The sequence below is a fragment of the Rhinolophus sinicus genome, linkage group LG05 (genome assembly GCF_036562045.2).
Source record: "Rhinolophus sinicus isolate RSC01 linkage group LG05, ASM3656204v1, whole genome shotgun sequence".
Taxonomy (NCBI): domain Eukaryota; kingdom Metazoa; phylum Chordata; class Mammalia; order Chiroptera; family Rhinolophidae; genus Rhinolophus; species Rhinolophus sinicus.
Window position 1 is genome coordinate 103,907,322 of NC_133755.1, and position 24,250 is coordinate 103,931,571.

Consider the following 24,250-nt stretch of genomic DNA (forward strand, 5'->3'; position numbering starts at 1 on the left):
CATAAAGAATATTCCCTCTGATATCAAAGAAAGCTTAGCAACAAACTTGCAACAAGTTCGCAAACTTAATTGTCCAAACTTTTATGTCCTAGCCTCCACCAAGCAGATGGACCATCACATATTTGGAAGATGGAAAGATGTTGTGCCTGCACTTCTGCTTTCTGCTGTTAGACACAGTCCTGCTGGTGTTAGTTTTTCTACCTCAGTAGTAACAGAGATCACAGTGTTTATTCCCTGGCTTAGCATCTGGACAATTTTGCTGGTACAGATCTCAACTGAGTCGTGGTTCTGGAGCAAGCGATCATGGCAGCAACTTGCAGGTCATGACAGAGGAAGCAGCCAACTTGGCAAGTCTGAAAGTCATTTCTGGAAGCTCAGTCAGGAGCCTGATCCTTTAGCCTTTACAATGATTTTGTAAGCACATACTTCTCTTATTAATTTCCTTTCTAGAATATCTTTTGTTACCAGCAACTGGACCCAAAGTGTATTAACAATAATCTCATAAACCAGAGGCAATCACTATTAATTTTTCATTGTCTTTCTTTAGAGTTATATTTGTATATATGTGCATATAGGTAGTTTTAATGGAATGGCATAGAATATTAGAATATTATTTTCAACTTAAAAGTTTATGATGGAAAATAAACAAGTGAATGTAAATTAGTTTAAACTCACCTATAATCCTTAAGCCAGTGTCATAGGGAAACAGTTTGAATCAGAGCTTACGGTAATAAGTAGGTGGTCACAATACAATATAATCTGCTGGTTGAGGAAACAGTATTCTCTGTTCAAAATGTAACCACCACCCTTAATTTCTATCATTAAATTGATTTTGGTACTGAAAGAAGACGTTTGTACCACGACAAGCTTTGCCTTCTCTAGACCCCACTCTTCTAAGAAATAACTTTTTCAGAAAACAGACTATCGTTTCGTCAATAAAAATCTCCCAATAGGAATTTTTTCAATACAATTTTTTGGTGCTGTTTAGTAACAAAGGTTACCACAATCTACCTCATCACCATAGGTTTGCAAAGTAACCCATTCATCTAGAAAATTTTTAAGTTGTATCAACATATGTCACAGGATAACTACAGTTGCAGTAAGAAATCATATTAAAATGTGACCAGTGGATATTACCAGTCCATCTAGTCCAAACCTAAATACGCAACAATAGAGCTCAGGTGTTGCCCCCAGAGCATGGCATTATACCTGAAAACATAGTGTTACCTGAGGAAGCAGAAATGTCTCTCTCTGCCATTCGTTGAATATCAACAAAAAGTCACTGAGGGATAATATGGCTTCTTTAATCCCGAAGATTTTCCTTCCTCACTATGTGACAGCTCTTTGTTACATATTATATCATGTTTTCAAACTCATTCTGGACCTACCAGTATATATATTAAATGGTCTAATAAACTTAAAAATAAAGGCAATACCTCAAATGTCATTCCTTTTTAAATCATCACTATTTTTCTTAATTTTCAAGCTGGAAAGCAAAGCATAAAATGGGACCCATGAATACTATATTTCCTTTACAAAATGTATTGAGTAAGTAAGCATGCACATACACACACACACACACACACACACACACACACACACTCAGTGTAGTGGATATATCTTATGTACCCTTTCAGAATCTCTTCACCTTACCTGTCTTTTATTCCATCCAAGCATGAAGCAATCAGTCCATGTACCTTCAAACACTTCAGTGCAGGGGTTCCTTGACAGCATCTTGCCTCAGACCAGTCCCAGGTGTTCTCCATTGAACCCACTACATGGGATGAAACAGATGCATGCTTTGCACCCATGCATGTGCTACCCAGTAGTGCAAGGGCAACTATTTGACCAGCAGATCAAATAGATCCTATCTCAGAAGGACACATTTTATACAGCTGAAGTGATGGAACAACCAGTTGGCTGTGGAGATATTCACTTGACAATACATTCTCATTTTGCATCTGTCTTTTCCTGTTTTGCTCCATTTATCACTCCCCTTTGCTCTCTAAACTCAGATTCCTCGACAAGGTGATTGAAAACAAACCTTTGTCTCAAGCTCTGCTTCCTGGGGGACTCAAGCTAAGATATAACTGCACAGCATAGAGTGATATATAAGAATTATAATATATAGAATTATAATATATAGTCACATAGTGTTAGGGTTCAACAAGGTGTTAGGTTTTAAGGGTGGGCAAAAACCAACATGTGACCATCATTATGAGCCTTGAAAAAAACAGCAGAGATTATTTGAGTCAATGGTCTTCATGAGCTAGTATAATATCCACATTCTAATTAATGAAATATCTACAGTCATATATCTACAGTCATATATATTTCAAATCTGAAAGATAGCTTAAGGTTGCCTGCTTTTGTTTGCCTTAATTAAATATTAAGCACCTTTAAAGGGATGAATTTTTTAAAAATTCCCTTTCCCCAAAGGCAGAAAGAGAATCAGCCTACTCATAGGTTCATGCCTAGAGAAAGAAACACATATACCTGTTTAACCATCACACACACACACGTGCACGCACACATGCACATGTACCCACGTACCTAGGGTGACAACCAATATTCACCAGGGAGGATTGGTATACACCAGAACAGACTAAACTAAAACTTAGAGATGAACATTTTGAACAGGGCTTTTTTAATCCAGATATCCCACATTATCTGTTGACTGCAGTGCAAATTATGCCCTTATGAATAAAAATGAGACATATGACAGATTATATTAATTCTGCTAAATATTTACTGAACTAAGTTCCTCTCTCAAATTGTGTTGGACACAGACAAGTCAAAAGTACTAGAATAAATACTGTAATTACACATTATAATAACTTCTAATATCCATATAGTACTTGATAGTTTAATAATCCCTTTCACCTAAGGGATCATATTTAATCCTCTAAATCTGAGAAATAATTGGTTTTACCATCCTCATTTTACCCAAAAAGAAATAAAACTCTGAAAGTGTAAATAACTTACTTAGGATACAGCGTACTACCTGTACGGTAAACTCAGAATGTGTGGAACTGTTTCTTGAGCTTTCCTTTCGAACTCTCTTTACTTCATTCTATCTCTACTCATCTATTACCATTCTCTCCCGTACACTGATTTCTCTGTTAATTACTCCCTCTAACTTGACATTCTAAAAGGAACCCAAACGTCTGGCTTTACTTCCTAGACTTCACTAGTGCTTAGCGTAGTCACAGCCTTTTCTGCGTCTTACCCTAAAAACCAGCCTAAATAACCCACAAACCACCAGCCTATGATTACTGAGGATACAAATTAGCCAACCGTCCTTCCTAACAGTCTTCCTCAGCTACCTGCTTGCTTGAAGGGCCTTTAATTCATTTTGGTGTCTACTTCTTCCCACCACAGGAACCAAGAAGGGGTTACCCCAAATTCTCAGTTTCAAGGGTAAATCCTGATAAGCCTATGCCAATAATTAGGACCCTATTTCTTTTGCCAAGGATTGATTTAAGCATAGTCACATTACATAATTCTGCCCAATGAGACATGAGGGGGAGTATATGGGAGAAACTTATAGGAAGGTTTTCCACCCTTGTTATAGGCTAAATTGTGTCCACCCAAAATTTACGTGTTGAGGCTGTAACACCTAGTACCTCAGAATGTGACGGTATTTAGAGATAGGGCTTTACAGCCGTAATAAAGGTTAAATGAGATCCTATGTGTGGGCCCTAATCCAATCTGACTAATGTCTTTATAATAAGAGGAAATTTGGGCACACAGAGAGACACCAATGATGCATGCACACAGAAAAAAGCCTATGTGAGGACACAGCAAGAAGGTGGTCAGGCCACCTGCAAGCCAGGGAGAGAGGCCTCAGAAGAAGCCAACCCTGATGACAACTTGAGCTCAGTCATCTAGCCTCCTGAACGGTGAGAAAATGAATTTCGGGTGTGAGCTGCCCAGTCTGGGGTACTTTGTTATAGCAGCCCTAACAAAGCAATGCAGGTCCTAGAGCTAGATAATATAAATGATGGTCAGGAAATAACGGGCTCAGCATGCCTTTGGAAAATAAGAGAGAGACCTTGTGGTCGGTCTACTGTGATTCTAACACACGAAAAGTCCATCAGATCCCTGAGCAGCATAAGGCAATGAGTGGAAAGCAGAAGAGATGTTCTTATCCTTAGCACAACCATGTGCTTTCACTCAGAAGTCATCTTGGGAAGCACATATCTAAACACAATGCACAGAAAGTCGTAACTCCTGCTATGCCTGTAAGGATGAAATACAAGTAGGATGAAGAAGGAAAAAAAAAGAGAAGGAGGAAGGGTTGCAAAAGAGCTCATCCTTGTGTTAACTCGTTTAATGCTTAGAACCACCCCATGAGGAACTAAATTTAACATCATTATCCCCACTTTGCTAAGGAGGAAACTGAATCACTGAGAGATTAATTGCCTAGAATTCATACAGTAAGTGGAAGAACTAGAATAAATATAGATCCATAAGAGTCACAAAAAAAATTTTTTTAACTTAAATTTAATTTTCTAGTACCACTCTCACATTTTGTTAACTAGCAAACAGAAAAGAACCTTAGTTTCGGATAGAGGGAGAAGGATATTGGCTGTGATTCATTTCTTCTTGTGTTTCTATGTGTTCATTTTTAAACAAGCAAATGTAATATACACTCAATTTAGAACATACCAGACTTATTCTGGCAAAACAACACATTGTTTGTCTTCTGCTTCTACCCTTGATTCCACTGCAAAATCAACACAATCTGATATAACAGGGGGAATAGAAAAGAATAGGAAAACTTGAACGAACTGTGTGGTTTAATCTTAATGAAAGCATGGCTTATGTTTTGCACAATGGTTCTTTGTGGTTCCCCCAAATCTTTTTTGTATACAGAACTCTTGGTTGCTACTATATGTTGCGAAACTGCTACATGGTTGCATTTCAATAGTAAGTATGTAAACCAGTAAATAAACAACAATATTCTATGAATCTACCATTACCAGTGGAAAAGATCATGTCTTTATCATTATTCCAATACAGAAAGGTGAAATACAGAAGGTGGTGCATACAGAAATTAATTGTCAAAGATCATAAAATGCAATTATTGCAAAATTATTTTTGGCAGTAAAAAAAATAATTTTGTCAGTGCTCTCTGGAAATAAAGTACATTAATGACAAGCACACACTTCAAAGTTTAACTCCTTTTTCTATCTCCTCCCTCCCCCCAAAAAAAGAGAGAAATTTCTCTAGGTTGAAATTAATCTAGCCTGAAGGAAAGATACCTCCTGTGAATACTGAATAGGGGAGACTGTGGAAACAGGATGGGAAAAATCCTAAGGGTCTCAGAAACTGCATAAAGAGAAAGAGTAATTCCATAGCTGAGGGATGTGGGCCCCTTCTTTGTGCATAAGCCTCTTTAGACTTGCTCACATATTATTTATTGAGCCCCAGAGTGTGTTTGCTGCAGGTGGATTCTTTTTAAAAAGAAGCAGAAAAATCTAAAATAAACCAAGACAACTAGATTTAGAGTAGTTGAAAAGAGAAGAAAATGATTCCATAAATTTGGATTAACTGTATCTCCTTAAGGAACATGATTTATTGCCAAATTTACCATGTCAGCGTCAGTTATACTTTGTTTTATTAATAGAGAGCATATTATGACAAATTTGTTTGAAAATTAGAATTGGATGAGTACAGATAACATTACTTTCTTAATTTACTCTATGCACTTTCTGTTATTTGAATTGTAACAATGTGAGTTGGAGAATATGCTCTACTTTTACTTACTCTTTGAATTAGAGGAATCTGAAATAAATTGATAGCCTCAGTTCAATAGACAACTCTCATTATTAAATATTGTCTGATATCAAATATTGCTAATAGAAAGGATATTTACACAGGTAAAACTTAGGGTCATACTGAGTATAATTTTTTAAAAACATGGTAATAGAGACATATTTGCTGTTGTTATCATTTATTTACAATATATAGATGCCCTTAGTAATCAATCTTATTTAGGTTTCAAAACAACATGACATTTTCAAATTATCTTAGTTGTTGTAGGTTTAAAGATGCATAAGGAAAGTAAGGACCAAGAAGCTGTATCTTAGCAACTATTCAGCCAGAATGAACTATAGTTCATTCAAGACACAGAATATCCTTGGAGGACTGACAGCAGCTCATATGCCCAACAGTACCTGCAGAGGTAAACTTCTGTTGCTTCCAATGATAAAGACTCCATCCCAACTTGTTACTGGGTTGACCTTCATCTCTGCTTCTACCACTTTTATGTCTCCCAACATTTGTTCTCCGCACCTGTCCTCTGTTTACCTCAGGGTATTTGTCATAAGGCTTTTACTGCCTTACGACTTCTGTGGTCTCAATGAGTCTCTTGGTATCTGCTCTCTTTTGTAAGTTTTCCTCCAAAACTTCCAAAGAGAGATCTCGTTTGTGAGCTAGTCATCAGTGTTTATTGACCACCTTTATTGGGCAGAGTTTAGTAACAAGCCACTCCATGAGCTAATGGCCAGGACTTTAGCTCTCCATCTTGATTCAAGGATTAATTCCTTCAACTAAGCCAACTGGCCAATAAGAGCAGGAGTCAAATGAAACAAAAGCATGATGGTCCAATCACCATAGAAACAATGCCAGTTGTTTTTCACAAAATGAGGCTATGGACATGGAAACTTTCCTCAGAAGAGGAACCTGGGCATGAGAGACACACAAACATGGCCCCTTCTCCACTGTATGCATTCTTTTAAGAAATTAATGATATTGGGTAGATGAGGATAAATGGGATCAAATATATGGTGATAGAAGGAGAACTGACTCTGGGTCGTGAACACACAATGTGATACATAGATGATGTATTACAGAATTTTACACCTGAAACCTATGTAAGTTTACTAACCACTGTCACCCCAACAAACTTTAATTAAAAAAAGAAAAAGAAGTCAATGATATTAAAGTTTAAAAATTCAAAAAACAACAATACTGGTTTTACCTTCCAACACAAAACTTGTGATTACATAATTGTTTTTAGGATTTTCTTGCTCTCAGCATAGATGTAATTCTCTATTAATGTATTTCTACATAATTTTTATGTAGATCTTTTTATTCCCTTGTTTTATCTATAAAAATAACCCTTCCCTTTTTTGTTTTTTAATACCCAGCATCTTTCAGAGTGCCTGGTATATAGAAGGTGCTAACTAGTTGCTAATCAAATCTAATCCATAAAACAAATCAATGACAAAACATTTGAGGTGCCTTTATAAAGAAGGGTATCAGCTTCAAGGCTGAAAAGTGAGAAAACCTGTTTGGAGGAGCAGGAGTCCTAGGCATCAAGTCTATTGGGAAGGTGCCCTGCCAACCAAGAGACAAGACCACTTCCTTATAAGCCGTAAACTTGTTCAGGATCCCAGGAATGAGTGAGGGGCAAAACCAGGAGAATAGCAGACATCCTACTAAAGGATGAATAAAGTGGACATCCAGGAACTTTAATGAGCAGGCTATCTTGCTAGACAATAGTAAACATCCTCCAAGCTTAATATGTGATGTGACATAGGAAAAGGTTTTAAGGGAAAATTTATAATACCAAATGCCTAAATTTAAAAAAGTATAAAGGTCTCAAAACAATGACCTCATCTATTTCTTTAAGAAGCTACAAAAACAAAAGATCAAATGAAATCCAAAGTAAGCATAAAATAACTAATAATAATAAAGATCAAAATATAATTTGATTAAATGGAAAACAGAAAAAACGATAGGGAAAATTGATGACACTAAAAAGCTGGTTCAATAAAACTCCTAGAAGAAAATATAGGAAGAAAGTTTACAGACATTACCCGGAGTAATATTTTTACTGATATATCCCCTCAGGAAAGGGAAGTAAGAGAAAAAATAAACATATGGGATTATGTCAAACTAAAAAGTTTTTCACAGCAAAAGAAACCATCCATAAAGCAAAAAGGGATCCTACTGAATGGGAGAAGATATTTGTCAGTGATATATCCAATAAGAGATTAATATCCAAAATTTATAAAAAACTTATTCAGCACAACTCCAAATAAACAAACAACCCAGTTTAAAAAATGGGCAGAGGATATGAAGAGACATTTTTCTAAAGAGGACATACAGATAGCAAACAGACATATGAAAAAATGCTCAGCCTCATTAATCATTAGGGAAATGCAAATAAAAACCGCAATGAGATACCACCCCACCCCCATCAAAATGGCTATCCTCAATAAATCAACAAACAACAAGTGCTGGCGAGGATGTGGAGAAAAGGGAACCCTCGTGCACTGCTGGTGGGATTCCAGTTTGGTGCAACCACTATGAAAATCAGTATGGCAGTATCTCAAAAAACTGGAAATGGAACTACCATATGACCCAGCAATTCCACTCCTAGGTATCTATCCAGAGAGATATAAAACACTAATTCGAAAAAATTTATGCACCCCTATGTTTATTGCAGCATGATTCACAATAGCCAAGACATGGAAACAACCGAAATGCCCATTGGTAAATGACTGGGTTAAGAAACTGTGGTGCATTTATACAATGGAGTATTATGCAGCCATAAAGAAGAATGAAATCTTACCATTTGCAACAATATGGATGGACCTAGAGAACATTATGCAAAGGGAAATAAGTCAGACAGAGAAAGACAAATACCATATGATCTCACTTATATGTGGACTCTAGAAAAATAGAATAAATAATGAACTAATCAGAAAGTTACAGAGATATAGAGGAAAAAGTGAGGGTTGCTAAGTGGGAGGGGGGTTGGGATGAGGGAGAAGGTGAGGGGATTAGAAAGCACAATCAGTAACCACACAATTGCCACGGGGATACAAAAGTCAATTTGGGGAATATAATCAATAATGTAAAGATTTTGTAGGGTATCCAATGGACACTTGTCTTAGTAGGGAGACCACTTCAGAGATGGTGTAGATGCCTGATCACTGTGCTGTACACCTGAAGCTGAAGCTGAATAATAATGAACGTCAACTATAATTTAATACATATAATATATATATATATATATATATATATATATATATTTATTTATTTATTTATTTATAGTCACGAGAAAAGGAGTACAGCATAAGGAACAGAGACAGTGGAAATGTAATTGTTGTACGCGATATCAGAGGCGTAGTGAATTAGGGGAGGGGGATTATCACTTTGTGAGGGGTGTAAATGATAAATGTCTAACCATTACATTATTTTGTATGCACCTGAAACAAACAAATAAGTACACAAATAAATTAATTAATTAATAAGCTGGTTCATTGGGAAGATCAATAAAATTGATAAAACTCTAGCTAGACTGATTAGGCATAGAGAACACACAAATTAGCAATATTTGTAACAAGAGGTGATATTACTATAGATTCTACAGATAGTAAAAAGTTTTTAGGGAAATATTGTGGTGGATGACTTTGATATCAGCCATGACGCCCATATCTTGGTGTGGAGTCAGAGCCAGGAGTGGTTTCCAGGCTCTTGGCCTCACGTGGAAAGGTGGGGGCTCAGGTAGTAAATGGCCGTCAACTGTGATTGGATGGCCATCAGCTGTGGTTAGTTTGCCGTCAGCTGTAACCAGTGAGCCATTGGCCACTAATGCAACTGCCGTGGCTACGCTAGCAGCAAATGGGGGCTAGCAAGAAGATGGTGGCTGAGCTAACAAGAGCGGATTGTAATTAGCATGGTGGAGTGCAGCTAGCAAGTGGAGTTGGTTGGTTGGCAGAGAGAAGTGGACGCAGGTTGCAGATAGTGTGGCTCCTGCTTCCTGTGTCTCCAACCCAGCCACCAGCGAGAATATAGTGGTGTGACTTCCCTATCTGTGGCTCTGTGGATGTTCCATTTTGGCCTCACCATATCCTGTGTTCTTATGTGGGGAGCGGGAGCTGAGACCCCGCGTGACACCCTGCATGACACTTGATGTTCATTATTTTGTATAATCCCCCCCTTGAGTGTGAGCAGGACCTGTGAGTTGCTCTGACCAGCGAAATGTGGTGAAGGCAGTGAAATGTACATAATTAAGTGGATGTGATTACATAAGAGTATGGTGACTATCTTGCTAAAATCTCTCTATCTCTCTTGCCGGCTTTCAAGGGAAAAAGCTGCCATGAATCCTACAACTACAAGGAAATGAATTCTGCCAACAACCTGATAAAGCAAATTTTTCCCTGGACATGCCTCTGATGAGAACCACATCCTGGTCTACAACTTGATTGCAGCCTTGTAAAACCCTAAGCAGAGAACCCAGCAAAGGACCCAGACTTGAACCTCAGAAACTGTGAAATAATAAATGTGTGTTTTAAGTCACTGAGTTTGCCATAATTTGTTACATATAAGTAATAGAGTGAAGAAACAAAGTAGAGTCACTACAGTCAAACTGCTAAATTACTAAAATCAAGTAGGTTGAGGCAGGCATGAGGAAATGATTCTGTTTTTGTTTTAAATCACCTGGGAACTTAAACTTTTGAACTTTCCAGTCCTGCATCAGTGCCTGGATATACATCAATCAGTTCACTGTGTGTCAATACCTGGACATGCACTATATCTCCAGATAACCCTCTAATTACCCCTTGAAGGACTCACATATCTAGACCACCTGACATGACCAGACATCCTGGCACCCGTTCTCTGAACCACCTGGTATCCATCAATCAGACTACCTGGCATCTGACTTCTAACTATCCTGGACCAATCCTAGGGCTAAGAAAGTACTTTTTACTATAAGTACTCTTAAATTTTCTTTCTTCTTCAGAACACTTCTGGGTTTTTGCTTAGTTGTGTTTCCAGTTTGCAATATCTAAGACCCTTGAATAAATCATTATCATTTATTTCTAGCCATGACCTCCAGACTCTCTTTGAATTTGTTCAGCATATAGCAACATATCATTAACACAAATAAATAAATTTATGTTCATAAATTTGATAACTTAAATCAAATGGAAAATTTCCATGAAAAACATAACTTACCAAATCTCACCCAAGAAAAAACAGATATATGGAATCTACCAAGATTCTAGAACGAATATTTGAACTTAGCAAGATTTCAAGGATATGTGATCAATAATATACAAAGAATCTATTTTATTTATATATACTAGCAATCAATAATCAGGAACTGGAATTTTTAAAAATATATTTTACACTATCATGAAAAATATAAAATGCTTAGGGTAGATATATGTAAAAAAAAGTTTAAATGTCTTTCTAGGTTAATATAATCTTCCTTGTTATACATTAATGACCATCAGATTATCTGATCAGTCTTCTCAGGCTCTTTAAGATTATTTACATATGTCTAAACTTTTTGTTCAAGTAGTCAGTTTGCATAACTGTCAGAAACAACCAATTTATCTTTTGATAAGTATGAACTATTTCCCCCCAATATGGTAGTTCTTAACCACTAGGCTTTGAGGTCAGGTGACTTTATTTTAAATACCAGCCTGACAGTTAATACTTGTGTAATAGATTATACAACTAAAACAAAAATTCTAATATTTTGTAAATATTTAATCTCCTGATTTATAAAATTGGGATAATAGTACTTAATAGCTCTGGTGTCAGATGCCTGTGTTTTTGTATCATCTCTACTACTTTCTTACTATATGATTTCAGGCATGTCAAATAACATTTCCAGGCTTTGGTATTACTCACCTATAAAATAGGATAAGAATAATACCTACCTCACCATGTGGTTATGCAGATTACATGACATAAAATATCCACAATGATTTATATTAGTACCAGGAACGCAGTAAACATTAGCCTTTTTAACATCTGTAAAAGTTGGTCCGGGCTCAACACATACACAGCCTCCCAGTGGCTGTGCCTATCACTCTTTTTCCTTATCATCCATAATTGGAAATTTTTCAATCCCAATACTCAGTAAAGAATACATATTTGCTAAAATGTTTTGATTTTTAATAGTCATTTAATCAAAAGTAGGACTTTATAATATTACAAAATTGAGTAAAGCCCTGATGGAATGAATATATGAATAGTTAGTATGACTCAGAAATAAGAGATACTTGAGACCATTAGTTTTTTAAACCTATTTATCATCAATTTTTTTTCAAACAAATCTTACTTGGAAGGTCAGTATATATCAAGTACGTAAAGCATATAAAGAGAAGTTCCTTAGTTGAATCACAAGCCCACAAGGCTACATTTGGTAAGCACTTGTGATGTGCCAGGTACAATTCTAAACTTGTAACAGCCCCTATGATGGCACTGAGATTCCCCTTTAGAACCATAAAGTACAGTGAACACAGTTTGAAACCCATTCGTTCGGAACTGTAAGTCACGCAAGGGCAAGAACCTTATGATGTATATTTTAACCAAATATGTAGTCTACTATTGAGTACATAGTGAATGTTGAGTAAACATTGTTGGGATTTGGTGGCACAGAAGAATCTAAGGAAATCTTAGAGTAACCCCCACCCAGTAGTAAATAGCTGTTGCTTCATGCTTCAAACACACCACTTCCTCAAGGTAAAATCAATTCCTTTCAAAGTCCCAGGCAATAAGTTTTGGAATAAATCTAGGTCACAAATCTGTCCAGGCTATCCATGTCCTGGGGATATGTGAAGCACAGACTGGGCCACTCACTGACTTTTAAATTGTGCCTGCAGTTATCCTGAGTGTTTCTCAGGACACACAACTATAGTTCATCTCTAAATGGCCTAATGACTCCAGGGACTTCTTCCTGAAATTTGCTAGAAATTTGACCAGCTCTCCATGGAATAATACTGACTTGTCCCAAAGATCTCCAAAGTTTCCTTGACCAAAGTTTATGTTTATGATTTGGAATTTTTCCCATGCACCAGGAATTATGGTGTGAGCTAACATTTACACAGGCACTCCCAATTGTTTTCAGTTTTCAGCCTCAAGTTAGATGCCATGTAAGAGAATATCAGGTGAGGGGAAAATAGGCAAGGGCAACAGAGATAAGATACACCGGGACATAGCCTTGGCTTGTGCGTTATCTCCTTCCTAAATGCCATATCTCCTCTGTTACTTAATTTCAAGACCTGTTCTTGAGGACAGAATCTTTGATCTATAGTTCTGTTTCATTGCTCGTGCTACTAATGGTTCTAATAACAATAAAATAATTTTTTATTGAGGCTTTATGCTCAATATAGTGCTAAAATGGTTATCAAGCATTATTAAATGTGCAAGGACTCAATGAATATTTGGCAATTAAAAACTCTAAAACAAAAATATTTTATGTAGTAACACAAGTAAGGTCAGCAAACAAAATAAGAATAAAGTGAGTTTTTATTATAACCTAATAAAAGAGAAAAACTAAAAGTCTTGATTTTTTTCAGGATTATTTTTAGAAACTTGAAATAAGAACAATTTAGGAGGAAGAAGTATTGATTAGACAGTCATTTTCTGGCTTGGGTCAACGGAGTAAGAATAGGAAAATTTAGACATTATAATCCCTATAAACCATTATTAAAATTCTGAAAAAGAGTTTTTGATTTAAAATACCAGTGTTGAACACCCAAACTAATAAAATATAAAGCAACACCTTATATCATAGATGTTACGATTAACATGGATATCTGTGTAATTAATAATAATCTTTAATTCTGTGGTATCTAACCCTACAAGACATCCTTGGGCTTTTACAAAATGATCTCTAAATGCAATTTCTGTATCTCAACAAGAGCAATGGATAATCAAGAATAGTTGTATATTTTTCCTAAATAAACCTTTCTTCTAAGAAACAGATAGATGGTATTATAAAATTAGCTAAGAAAGAAAGATTAGTTGGCATTTGTTACCTAAATGATTGTTTCTCCTAACATCTAATTTTTACTCCTTTCTTACCTAACTAGATTTATTTGTGACAAATGACATTATTGCTTTATGAATAGCATGAGCCAGCCCTGTTCTAACTAAGTGGATCATTGGACTAGAAATAGAGCTTTTCTCTGCTGTATTTCAAGTTCTGAGTAGTTCTGTGACCTTAGACAACCTGCTCAGTGGGAATCTCAAATCCTCCTGATCAAAACTAAAATGTCATTTTCTATCTACAGGATAGATTGCATAAGAGTTGTTAAATGGTTGTCTTTCTTTACCTAACTAATATGAGTTACTTCAAATAAAAGTAAAATGTCATAAAATTATTTCTACGTTAATATGCTGTTTAATAACCTGTAATGATTTTGCTTTACTAGGGTAAGATAACAAAGCTCAGGCAGAAGAATAGAGTTTTGATTATCCTTTACAGTTAGCAATTCTTATAAAACTATATAGAAGGGTATATATAATTCATTTATATTTAGCTAAAGGATCATGATAATCTTGACTAGTAGAGGCAAGACGATTGATTAACCAATCTCGGTGGCTGTAAATAACAGAAGGGAGACAATGGAGAAGAGAGGGCGTTGGACTCACAAACACTGCCCTGCCTCTGCCATGTCTGCTTCACAACCACAGTCAGGTTACAACATCTCTAGCCTCAGGAAATGAGGATAATAATACATCTCAGTTTTTTGTTTTGTTTTGTTTTGTTTTGTTTTAGGAGAGGTAAATGAGTTAATGGGTATAAACTGGCACAGGGCCTGATGCCCATGAGGTACTCAAAATTGTATGCTTTCCAGAAATCCTACGAGTTCCTTGATCCTTTTGTTGCTACATATATCTTTAAGATATCTTTCCATTTCTTGAGATAGCTAGAGTGACTTCCAGTACCTAGAAGGTAAAGGGCTTTACCAACATAGTATGCCTTGTTACTTCATGAAGTTCTATATTGTCAGTGGATTTTACTGCCTACATTTTCATCCCATAATATCATAGATGTTGGATAAGCAGTGTTGTATGAATTCACTCTCTATGTTCGCCTAGGCATTTATGACTCTTTTGTCTAATTTCATCAAATACATGGAGACTACACGCATTGGGTGAGGCCATCTATTCATCTAACAGATAAAATAGAACATCCAAAATGAAACAAATTGTCCTCATTTTTTATTGTCCTGACCACTGAGGAAAGAAGGAAGCTTATAAACCTAGATCCTTTTATCTCTATCTCACATTTCATCTTCCCCTTCCATTTCCAAAGATGATTCGATTAGAAAGAAAATAAGCAGGGTAGAGTTTAGCTAGAGTTGGTTTCCATGCCTCATCTCCAAAAAAAGAATTACTGAGAGGCAGCATGATTCATAGCCACTGTTTCGGGTGCTCCTAAGATAGAGAATTTTCTGCCAACACTGGAATACATGTGTGTATTAAAATCATTTAACATTTCCTGCAGTACAGGTGAGCAGTCGATAGCCCAAGGAAACCTATAAAATGGCCTTGAGAGCCAAACTGAGAATAAATATATATCTTTGATATACTATATCCTATTCTCACTCAAATCATTTCATCCTGCTTTACAACTTTCCTTACTCTGTTTGGGCTGCCACTAATAAATGAAATTTAAAATTCTTCGATTAGCCAAATATGGTTTAAAGTGAACTGAGTCTACTCATAAATAGAATTGTTTCAGTATTTTGTACCCACAGTCTATGAAATGAATATATACTTTAAAGAAGAATTGAACTCATAGAAAAGATAAGATGCAGTGTCCTTATCAAAACATATATTGGGCAACATAAAAATAATTACCAAGTAACAGCTAGTGCCAGTTATTAAGTTACTTTCTCTTGGCTCCAAACCACCCTCAATACTCTTCATCATGATTTTAAACCTGGGACTCCGCAGAGCACATTCTGCTTTTTCAGCTGACTCTTGGAGGCTCTAGAGAGAGACCACAAGGCTAGAGGAAGAAGAGACTTGCTTCTCCCTATTTGTTTCCCATTCCTATGAGCAATACCCCATTAACACTTCTTCACCTTGGCGGCAGTCAAATTTCCTTCCCACACTGCAGCCAAATCTGTTTTGCAGTTTTTCCAACATTCACAGAACAAGCCTCACCACACCTATAACCCTCACTGAGCAGCAACCCCTCCTCTGAAGCCTGAATTTCAGTTTTGCAGAACCTCTCCTCTAAGTTTCTAAGTTCTAATAACTCCAATACCTTGCCTTTGTTCTCTCAATCCTAAGAGTGGTCGCTGCTTCTATAGTTCGTGTCTCCTGAGAATTCACTGTTTACCCTTTCAGCTACCTGGTTAACAAGCTTATATTTAGTTAACGATTCTTCAGGATCTTTGTTTAAATAGCAGGTGTGATTTCTGTCTCCTAGCTGGACACTGACTAATATACAACTTAACACACATAAAGTGGTATTACATTAACTGGCTAAACTGAGATGGCTTTAAAATGAAACTCTGTAAAAGAGGGGCAGGGAAGAGGGTAAAGTAAATATGTAGCTATCAGTGGTTGCTAGATGGAGGGAGGAGACAAAAGGTGGAGGAAAGAAAAGAAGGGCGAATATTTCTTCCTACAAAGTAAGAAGACACAAAATACTGTCCGTGGTAAATACAGTAATAGATGTGTGAGTATAATTTGAAGTTGCATAGGTGATCTGTAGAAGAACTAGGATTAATGACATATGACAACAAAATCAAGAGGAGAGGAGAGGACAGTGTGAGCAAATTAAATTATTTTATAACATAGCACGATGATGTTGAGAGATTATAAATTTAAAAACAATAGAATAAGCACCCCCATTTAACTAAATGGAGGTGAGCGAAAGAATATGAAACAAATGATTAAAATACTTATCTCTGAGGGACAATGCTGGAGATGTGCAAGAGTGAGCTAGTTGTCTTTCCCATAAGTCTTTCCATTTAATTTTTAATATTTTATTAATTTGCTCATTTATATTTAAATTCTAAAACATGTAAGGAAAGGGACTTTCACTTCTAGGATGATGGTGTAAACTACTTTTTCCTATTCCTCCCACTAATTACAGCTAAAAACACTGAACATTTTATATATAACAAACATAAGAAAGCTCTGGAAGGTGGAGAGAAGGTAGGCTGGCTAGGAACCTCGAGACCCAAGGAACACAGATGAGATCCCTGGGTTTTCTTTCTGCCTCATATATTCCTGAGGTGGACGTGAAGGAGTCAGCAATTGGGATGACCAAGGAACACAAACTAAAAAGCTCCTTAAGAGTCTGCTCCTTTTCACCAAAGAACCAGGAAAAGGACAAGCAGTGAGACAAAAAGCTTGTAGACAACAGCTGTTCTACGCCAGCCAAACACCACAGAAGATGTGGTGTCCTACCCCAACCTGTGCCAGCGAAAGAAACTAAACTTCCACACTGACAGTGTCAATGGAGAACATGGGGAGTCTGAATGTCCACCCCCACCCATCAGAAAGGACGTGCCCTCCCCTTCCCCACCGGGGTGGTGCCAGAGGAGACCTAGTAAAGAGCCAGGACTTTCACCACCACCCAGCGGTAATAAGGCCAACCCCCTCCCCTCCCGATGGGTCAGGTGAAGCCACCTGAAGAGCAGTAAGAAGGCACTGAGGATTCTGGGTCCAGGCCAAAATCCTGTGATTTTTCAGACCCAATCATAGGTGATTATAAATGCTTTACCTGGCTGTCGTCAGTGAGGAAAGCTGCCCGCCCATCACCAGACTTGGTGCACAGCCAGTGCACTGCAGACCCTGAAGGGAGTTACAGTCAAGGACTCAGGCTCACCTGGCTGGTCTTACTCTTATGTATATCCAACCCCTAGCCCCAGCTCCTCCACCTGGAAGTTTCCTTATTAGGGAAACGTGAAGGTAGTTTTCTCCACTCTGATTCAGTGCTCAGTACTCTCCTACTCCTACCATGTTTCCCCAAAAATAAGACCAGGTCTTATATTAATTTTTGCTCCATAAGATGCATTAGGGCTTATGTTCAGGGGATGTCATCCTGAAAAATCACGCTAGGGCTTATTTTCCGGTTAGGTCTTATTTTTGGAGAAACACAGTCGTACTTCTCCCTTCCCCTTTACCCCTGACCTTTGGGTTCATAAAATAGCAGTAGCCTTTTATTCAGGGCTCCCTCAGCAGTGAGATGATACCCAGACCTTCACATCTGTGTTGATCCACCTACCCGACAACTGGTGCCCCATTCCATGGAGTAAAACAGAAAAAGGAGGAGCCAGCACTTTCTCCTGTTTAACCTCCCATTTATACCGTAACAGTAAGTGATTAAAGGCTTGACTGTTACTTTCATTTTGGCTTGTTGCTTTGATGGGCTACACCTGGCCACACCTGACAACTCAACTCCCTCCAGCTCAGCTAGTACCCCTCCCAGAGAGGAGGTAGCATTGAAAGCTAGTCAGGAGCCAGAACTCCCACACCCACATGGGAACAGTAAGGTAGTATTCCCCTTCCCCTCCTGTAGTGGTATCCAAGAACGCCAGCTAAAACACAAGGTTTAAATAAGGTCCAGAGTCTTATAACATTACACTCAAAAGGTCCAAGTTTCCATCAAAACTCATTCATCAAATAAGAATCAGGAAGATCTCAAACTAAAATGAAAAAGGTTATCAGAGATGATAGGATTACCTGACAAAGATTTTAAAGTAATCAACATAAAAACATTTCAACAAGCAATTATGAACACACTTGAAACAAATTTTTAAAAAAGGAAATCTCAGCAAAGTAATACAAGAGATAAAGAAAAAAATTAAGAAGCATTCTTATAATATCAGGAAAGAAGAAAGAAAACATATAGGACATTATAATAGACTTTTTTTCTCCTCTTGAGTTCTCTAAATTATGTTTGAATGTTGAAGCAAAAATTATAACTGATATGTTTCTAAATGGAGAGAGTAAAGAGATGTAAAGAATAAAAAGGTTTCTGTGTTTTATGAAACTGGCAAAAGGAGAACTTCAGTAGACCATGATAAGTTTTGTACATATAATACCTAGAGCAACCACTCAAAGGTCTATGCAAAAAGATACACTCAAAAAATACTATAGATAAATCAAAATAGAATTCTAAAAATTGTTCAAGTAAACTCCAAGAAAGCAAGTTAAAAAAAGAGAGAGAGAATACAAAAAGAAAACAAAAAATTAAATGGCAAACTTAAACCCTAATATATCAATAATTATGTTAATAAAACTGGTCTAAATATACCAATTAGAAGACAGAGATTGGCAGAGTGGACAAAACTTTTGACCCACTATATATTATCTATAAGAAATTTACTTCAAATAGACAGTTTGAAAGTAAAAGAATGGAAAAGAAATACCTGCAAGCATTAATCAAGAGGAAGCAAGAGTAACAAAATTAATATCAGTTAGAATAGACTTCAGAGCAAAACAATTATCATGAGCCATAAAACAAACTTCTACAGATTTAAATGAATTGAAATTATACTTAGTGTGGTTCTCCAACAATGGAGTCAAACTAACAATCAATAACAAAATGATAATAGGAAAGTCTCCATGCATTTGGAAATTAAGCAGTATATACTTCTAAGCAATACATGGATGAAAGAATAAGTCTCAAGGAACATTTTAAAAATGCTTTGAACAGAATGAAAATGAATAGACGACATATCAAAAATTTGTGGTACACATTTAAAGCAGTGCTGAGCTGAAAATGTACAGCACAAAATGCATGTGTTAGAAAAAAGGAAAAGTCTCAAATCAATCATCTAAGTTTCCACCACAAAAACCTAGAAAAAAAAAGAGGAAAATAAATCCAAAGAAAGTCGAAGGACGTAAATAACAGAAATAAATGCAGATATTAATGAAATTATGAAGAAAAAAATCAATGAAACAAAGAGCTTGTTCTTTGAAAAGCTGAATAAAATTGACAAACTTCTAGAAAGACTGACAAAAAGAAGAGAGAAGACACAAATTACCAATATCAGGAATGAAATTGGAAATATCTCTACAGACCCTGCAGGCATCAAAAGAATACCAAGAATTACTACCAACAATTCTACAGACACATAAATGTGAAAACGTAGATAAACTGGACCAATTTCTCAAAAAAAAGAAAAAGAAAAGAACCCACAAACTACCATAACTCACCCAATATGAAATGGAACAAAAGGATATAAATATCCTTATAACTATTAAGGAAATTTAATTCATAATTTTAAAACTCTCATAAATTTCCAGGCCAGATGGCTTCATGGGAGAATTCTACCAAACATTTAAAGAAGAATTAACACTAATTCCACACAATCTCTTCCAGAAAGTAGAAGAGCAAGGAACACATCCTACTTCACTTTATAAAGCTGGTATTACCCTGATACAAAAATCATACACACGCACGCACGCACGCACGCACACACACACACAAAAGCTATAAACCAATATTTGCAGACCCCATATCCAACAAAGGACTAGTATCTAAAATATAAAACAACTCTCAAAATTCACCAGTAAAATAATAAACAATCCAACTGGAAAATAGGCAAAAGATATAAAGAGACATTTTACTGATGGCTATCAGCACATGAAAAAATGTTCAACGTGACTAACAATCAGGGAAATGCAAAATTAAAAGCACAGTGAAGTATCCCAATGCACCTATCGGTACAATAAAAAAATACTGACACATGTTAGCAAGGATGTGGAGAAACTGGGTCACTCACCAATTGCTGGTGGGAATGTAAAATGGCACAGCCACTCTGGAAAGCATATTGACAGTTTCTTAAAAAGCTAACCATGCAATTACTACACAACCCAGAAATTTCACTCCTAGGCTTTTATCCCAGGGAAATGAAGACTTATGTTTTCACAAAAACCTATACAGGAATGTTTATAGCAGCCTTAGGCATAATAGCAAAATACTGGAAGCAACCCAGGTATCTGTCACTGGGTAAATGATTATACAAACTTTGGTATATCTATACCATGTAATATTCTGTAATAAAAATGTACAAACCTTTGATACTTGCCACAACTTGAATAAGTCTCCAGATAATAATATTTAGTGTGTGTGGGGGGGAACCACTCCTAAAAAGTTACATATTGATTCCATCTATATAACATTCTTGAAATGATACAATTATAGAGATGGAGAGCAGATTAGTAATTATCAGAGGTTAAACTGGAGGTCATGGTAAGAGGGAAGTGGATGTGGATATAAAAGATAAGGTGAGGGATCCTGGTGGTGATAGGAAGTTCTGTATCTTAACTGTATCTATGTCAGTATCTTGGTAGTGATGGGTACTAGAGTTTTACAAGATGTTACCATTGGGCAGAACTGGGTAAAAGGTACACAAGATCTCTCTGTATTATTCTGTACAACTGCATGTGATCTACCGTTACTCAAAATTAAAATTCTAATTTAACATTTTAATTTTTCTTGTTTTTAATGCAAGGGAAAAGACCCCAGTCCTCCGCCAGCTGACATGACAAGGAAATAGTAAGAAAGAAGGTGGCAGTGCCTTCAGGTCACTGACTAGGATACCACAATTTTTCTCAAAATACAAAAAACGGTTATTTTACATTGTATTTCAGAAAGCATATGAACTCCCTAGCATCCAATTTTTATAATCCTCAGGGATTTGGTTTCCCCTTCTAATTCTGCAATTCTGATAACAAATTAAATTTAAGCTGATCCAACTGGGAGTTGCTAAACCCCATAAAAGCAATTATAGTCATAAAGAGATGCTGTAAAATTGATACTGGAACTATTCAACCCACAGCCGCCTCCCACTCCTCCACCTCCTCGCACACACACAAAGTGCTTGTCTTTCATGCATGTGCTGAGAGTGTATCCCAGGTAACTGTAGGCTGCATAAAGGTATTGATTTTAAATTCTCCTTCCTTAAGTATCAGTCAAGAACAAACCATTACCTTAACTTTCTGAATAACTACAATATAAAATAGCTCATGAAACCAACATGCTTTTTCATCTTTCATAGGTCTGGACTCTATCCTTTTGTATTAAGATGAGGAGCCTAAGAGACAGTTACCTAAAGCCTGATCTTTGGGATGTAACAACGTTTTCTCTTTTTCACAGTTACTTATTCTCCTCTTCCCCCCCGCCCCCTGAGACATTAAATAGCCATTATTCTGCTGCAAATGTGTACTTTTCCTCAACCCAGGTATAGAAAACTAAAAATACAAGCAGAGGCAGATTAAAGGCGGGGAAATAGGTTATTCCTGATCTGTCTTTCACCATTTAAAGTGTCTCAACACAGATTTTCAATTTTTTTAATGTGCTAATTTTAAATGTTTGGAAAACAAACATGCAGAGCATGAAAACAGTTCATACCAATTTCCAGCCAAGTCAGTTCTCTTCAATTTTACACTCGAATCCTTTTCCTAGCAATTCAGAGGTTTTGCTATTTTTTTTAGTTACTAAATTATTACAAATGTGTTTTGCTCTTTGTGGAGAGCTTGGTTAAAATAAGATTATGAAAAGGGATACTGTCTTCTTGTGACTAAATTATAGAAAACTGTTATCATAATCAAATCCCCTAAATGTTAAAAATACTCTCACTCCCTCAAAACTCTGCTCATATCTAAAATCAATCGGAGATATGAGCAGATAAAATTTACCCCAATCAGTTAAAATAAATTGTAGCATACACTAGAGACCTGTTTTCTTCAAGTTATTGATTTAAAAAGCTGTTAACATATACCTAATTATTTCTATATCCCAGTATTCAACAAGACAATAAATACTAACATAATCATTTTTAATTTGATATGTAATTGAAGTCATATGACAGAACATACATTACAATATTTAGATTATGTTGTTCTCTAAACAAAAGTAATTCATTGAAAAAATAAACAGCTATTTTTGTGATTTTTTTCCCTCATACTTAGACCAACATTCCAGTTGCTCTAGGTGTTTAATTTTCTGTAACCAAATACTACTATTAATAACACCTCAGTATAAAAATAAAATGTTTTCACAATAAAGCAGGCCCCCCACCCACCTTCTTCCCCAACAAAATGCTGCTTGTGTTCCAGTTTGCATCTTCCTCCCTAAGTAAATCTGCTTTTAGTTTTGTGGCTTGGGTATGAGGTATTTGTCTACAGGGCTGGACAAACAAATGAATAGGCATATAATTCTTTTAAATAACACATTCCAGCACAACAACTTCTAGATACTCCAGCTTGTGACCCAGGAGTACCTGCAAAATGTTGCTCGTATTCACTCACTCACATTCAAGAGAATATCCCCAGGTATTCATGACTGGTAGAGAAATCAGAGTCTCTGAGGATGCAGCTCTAACAAGGTGAAATTTTGTATCAGAAGCTGTGACTGAGACATTTTTTTCAACTAACAAAATTATAGCAAGTTCTTGACCTCAGCAAAGGTCAAGAAAAGCAGAACAAAGTCAATGTTTGACTTTAATGGTTCTGGGCACTTTTGATTTACATCAGCAACTGGCTACTGTGAGCACACTCTTTGTTAGGCACGAGATGAGGCAGAGCAGTCAGCAAACCAGGCATGGACCCAACAGCACAGACTGTCTCATCAAAGACGATTATCAAGCTGGTATTACAAGTGGGAAAGGTAAGACAAAATGAGCAAAGATATGGCACTGGAAACAAGTTTCACTTTTTGAATTTTGGGACTGTATAAACTCTTATGCCATATTTTTATTTCTGTAACCATGAGAATTATTTCCCTCACTACTTTGGGCTCTTTTTTAATACGACAGATTTTTATTGTATGTCCTCAGACCAACTGTAAACAAGATCTATGAAAGGAATATGCTATATTATGTACCTCTTGCCCCAGATGAAAGTAAAGAGACTCAAAAGTCACTTATAAAACAAGAAGCCTGAAGGCAGTGATTGCAGGAGTTGATTCCTTTCTTGCTTAACAAAGCCACCAAAGACCCAGGCGCCCACCATTCTGTTCTGACCCTTGTCTATCACCTTCATGCTGTTGCCTCATGGTTGGAAGAGGATTGCTGTCCTCTGACGATCATGTCTTCGTTCAAGTAAGGAAGGGAAGGAAGAATAAGGTATACTGCCATCCATGCCTGACCCCTTTTATCAGAGAAGTCAAGTTTTTCCAGGAATGCCCACAACACCCTCCCTCTTACATCTTCTGGATCAGAATGAAGTCACATGATGAACTCCTTTCCCTGCTGGCTACTGATGAGGTTGAGCAAACGAGGAACAAGAACAAAGACTAGCGGGCCATAGCTGAGAGCGGTCAGAGCATTCCTTCCCCGTTTCTCCCTTTGTCCCCATTCCGCATTCAGGTTCTGCCAGGGCCACATCCTCCCATAACTACAGCTCCAGCTGGGCACCCTCCTCCATGGCTCTGGCTCTCTCGGGGCTCTGATAACAACACTCCATCTCTTGCCTTTTCAGGCTTCGGGGTGGTAACAGCCCCTCACTG

The 24,250-nt window shown here is 36.8% G+C and overlaps 1 protein-coding gene across 2 annotated transcripts in view; it reads right to left on the reverse strand.

Annotated features, from left to right (window-relative positions):
- Window positions 1–24,250, reverse strand: part of LGSN (lengsin, lens protein with glutamine synthetase domain) — a 127,775-nt gene that overhangs the window by 59,362 nt on the left and 44,163 nt on the right. For both annotated transcript variants that reach the window (XM_074333996.1, XM_074333997.1), the window contains one exon: window positions 1,654–1,774. In XM_074333996.1, the coding sequence (XP_074190097.1) occupies window positions 1,654–1,734 (81 nt within the window). In that variant the 5' untranslated portion in view covers window positions 1,735–1,774. The remainder of the gene's footprint in view (window positions 1–1,653; window positions 1,775–24,250) is intronic.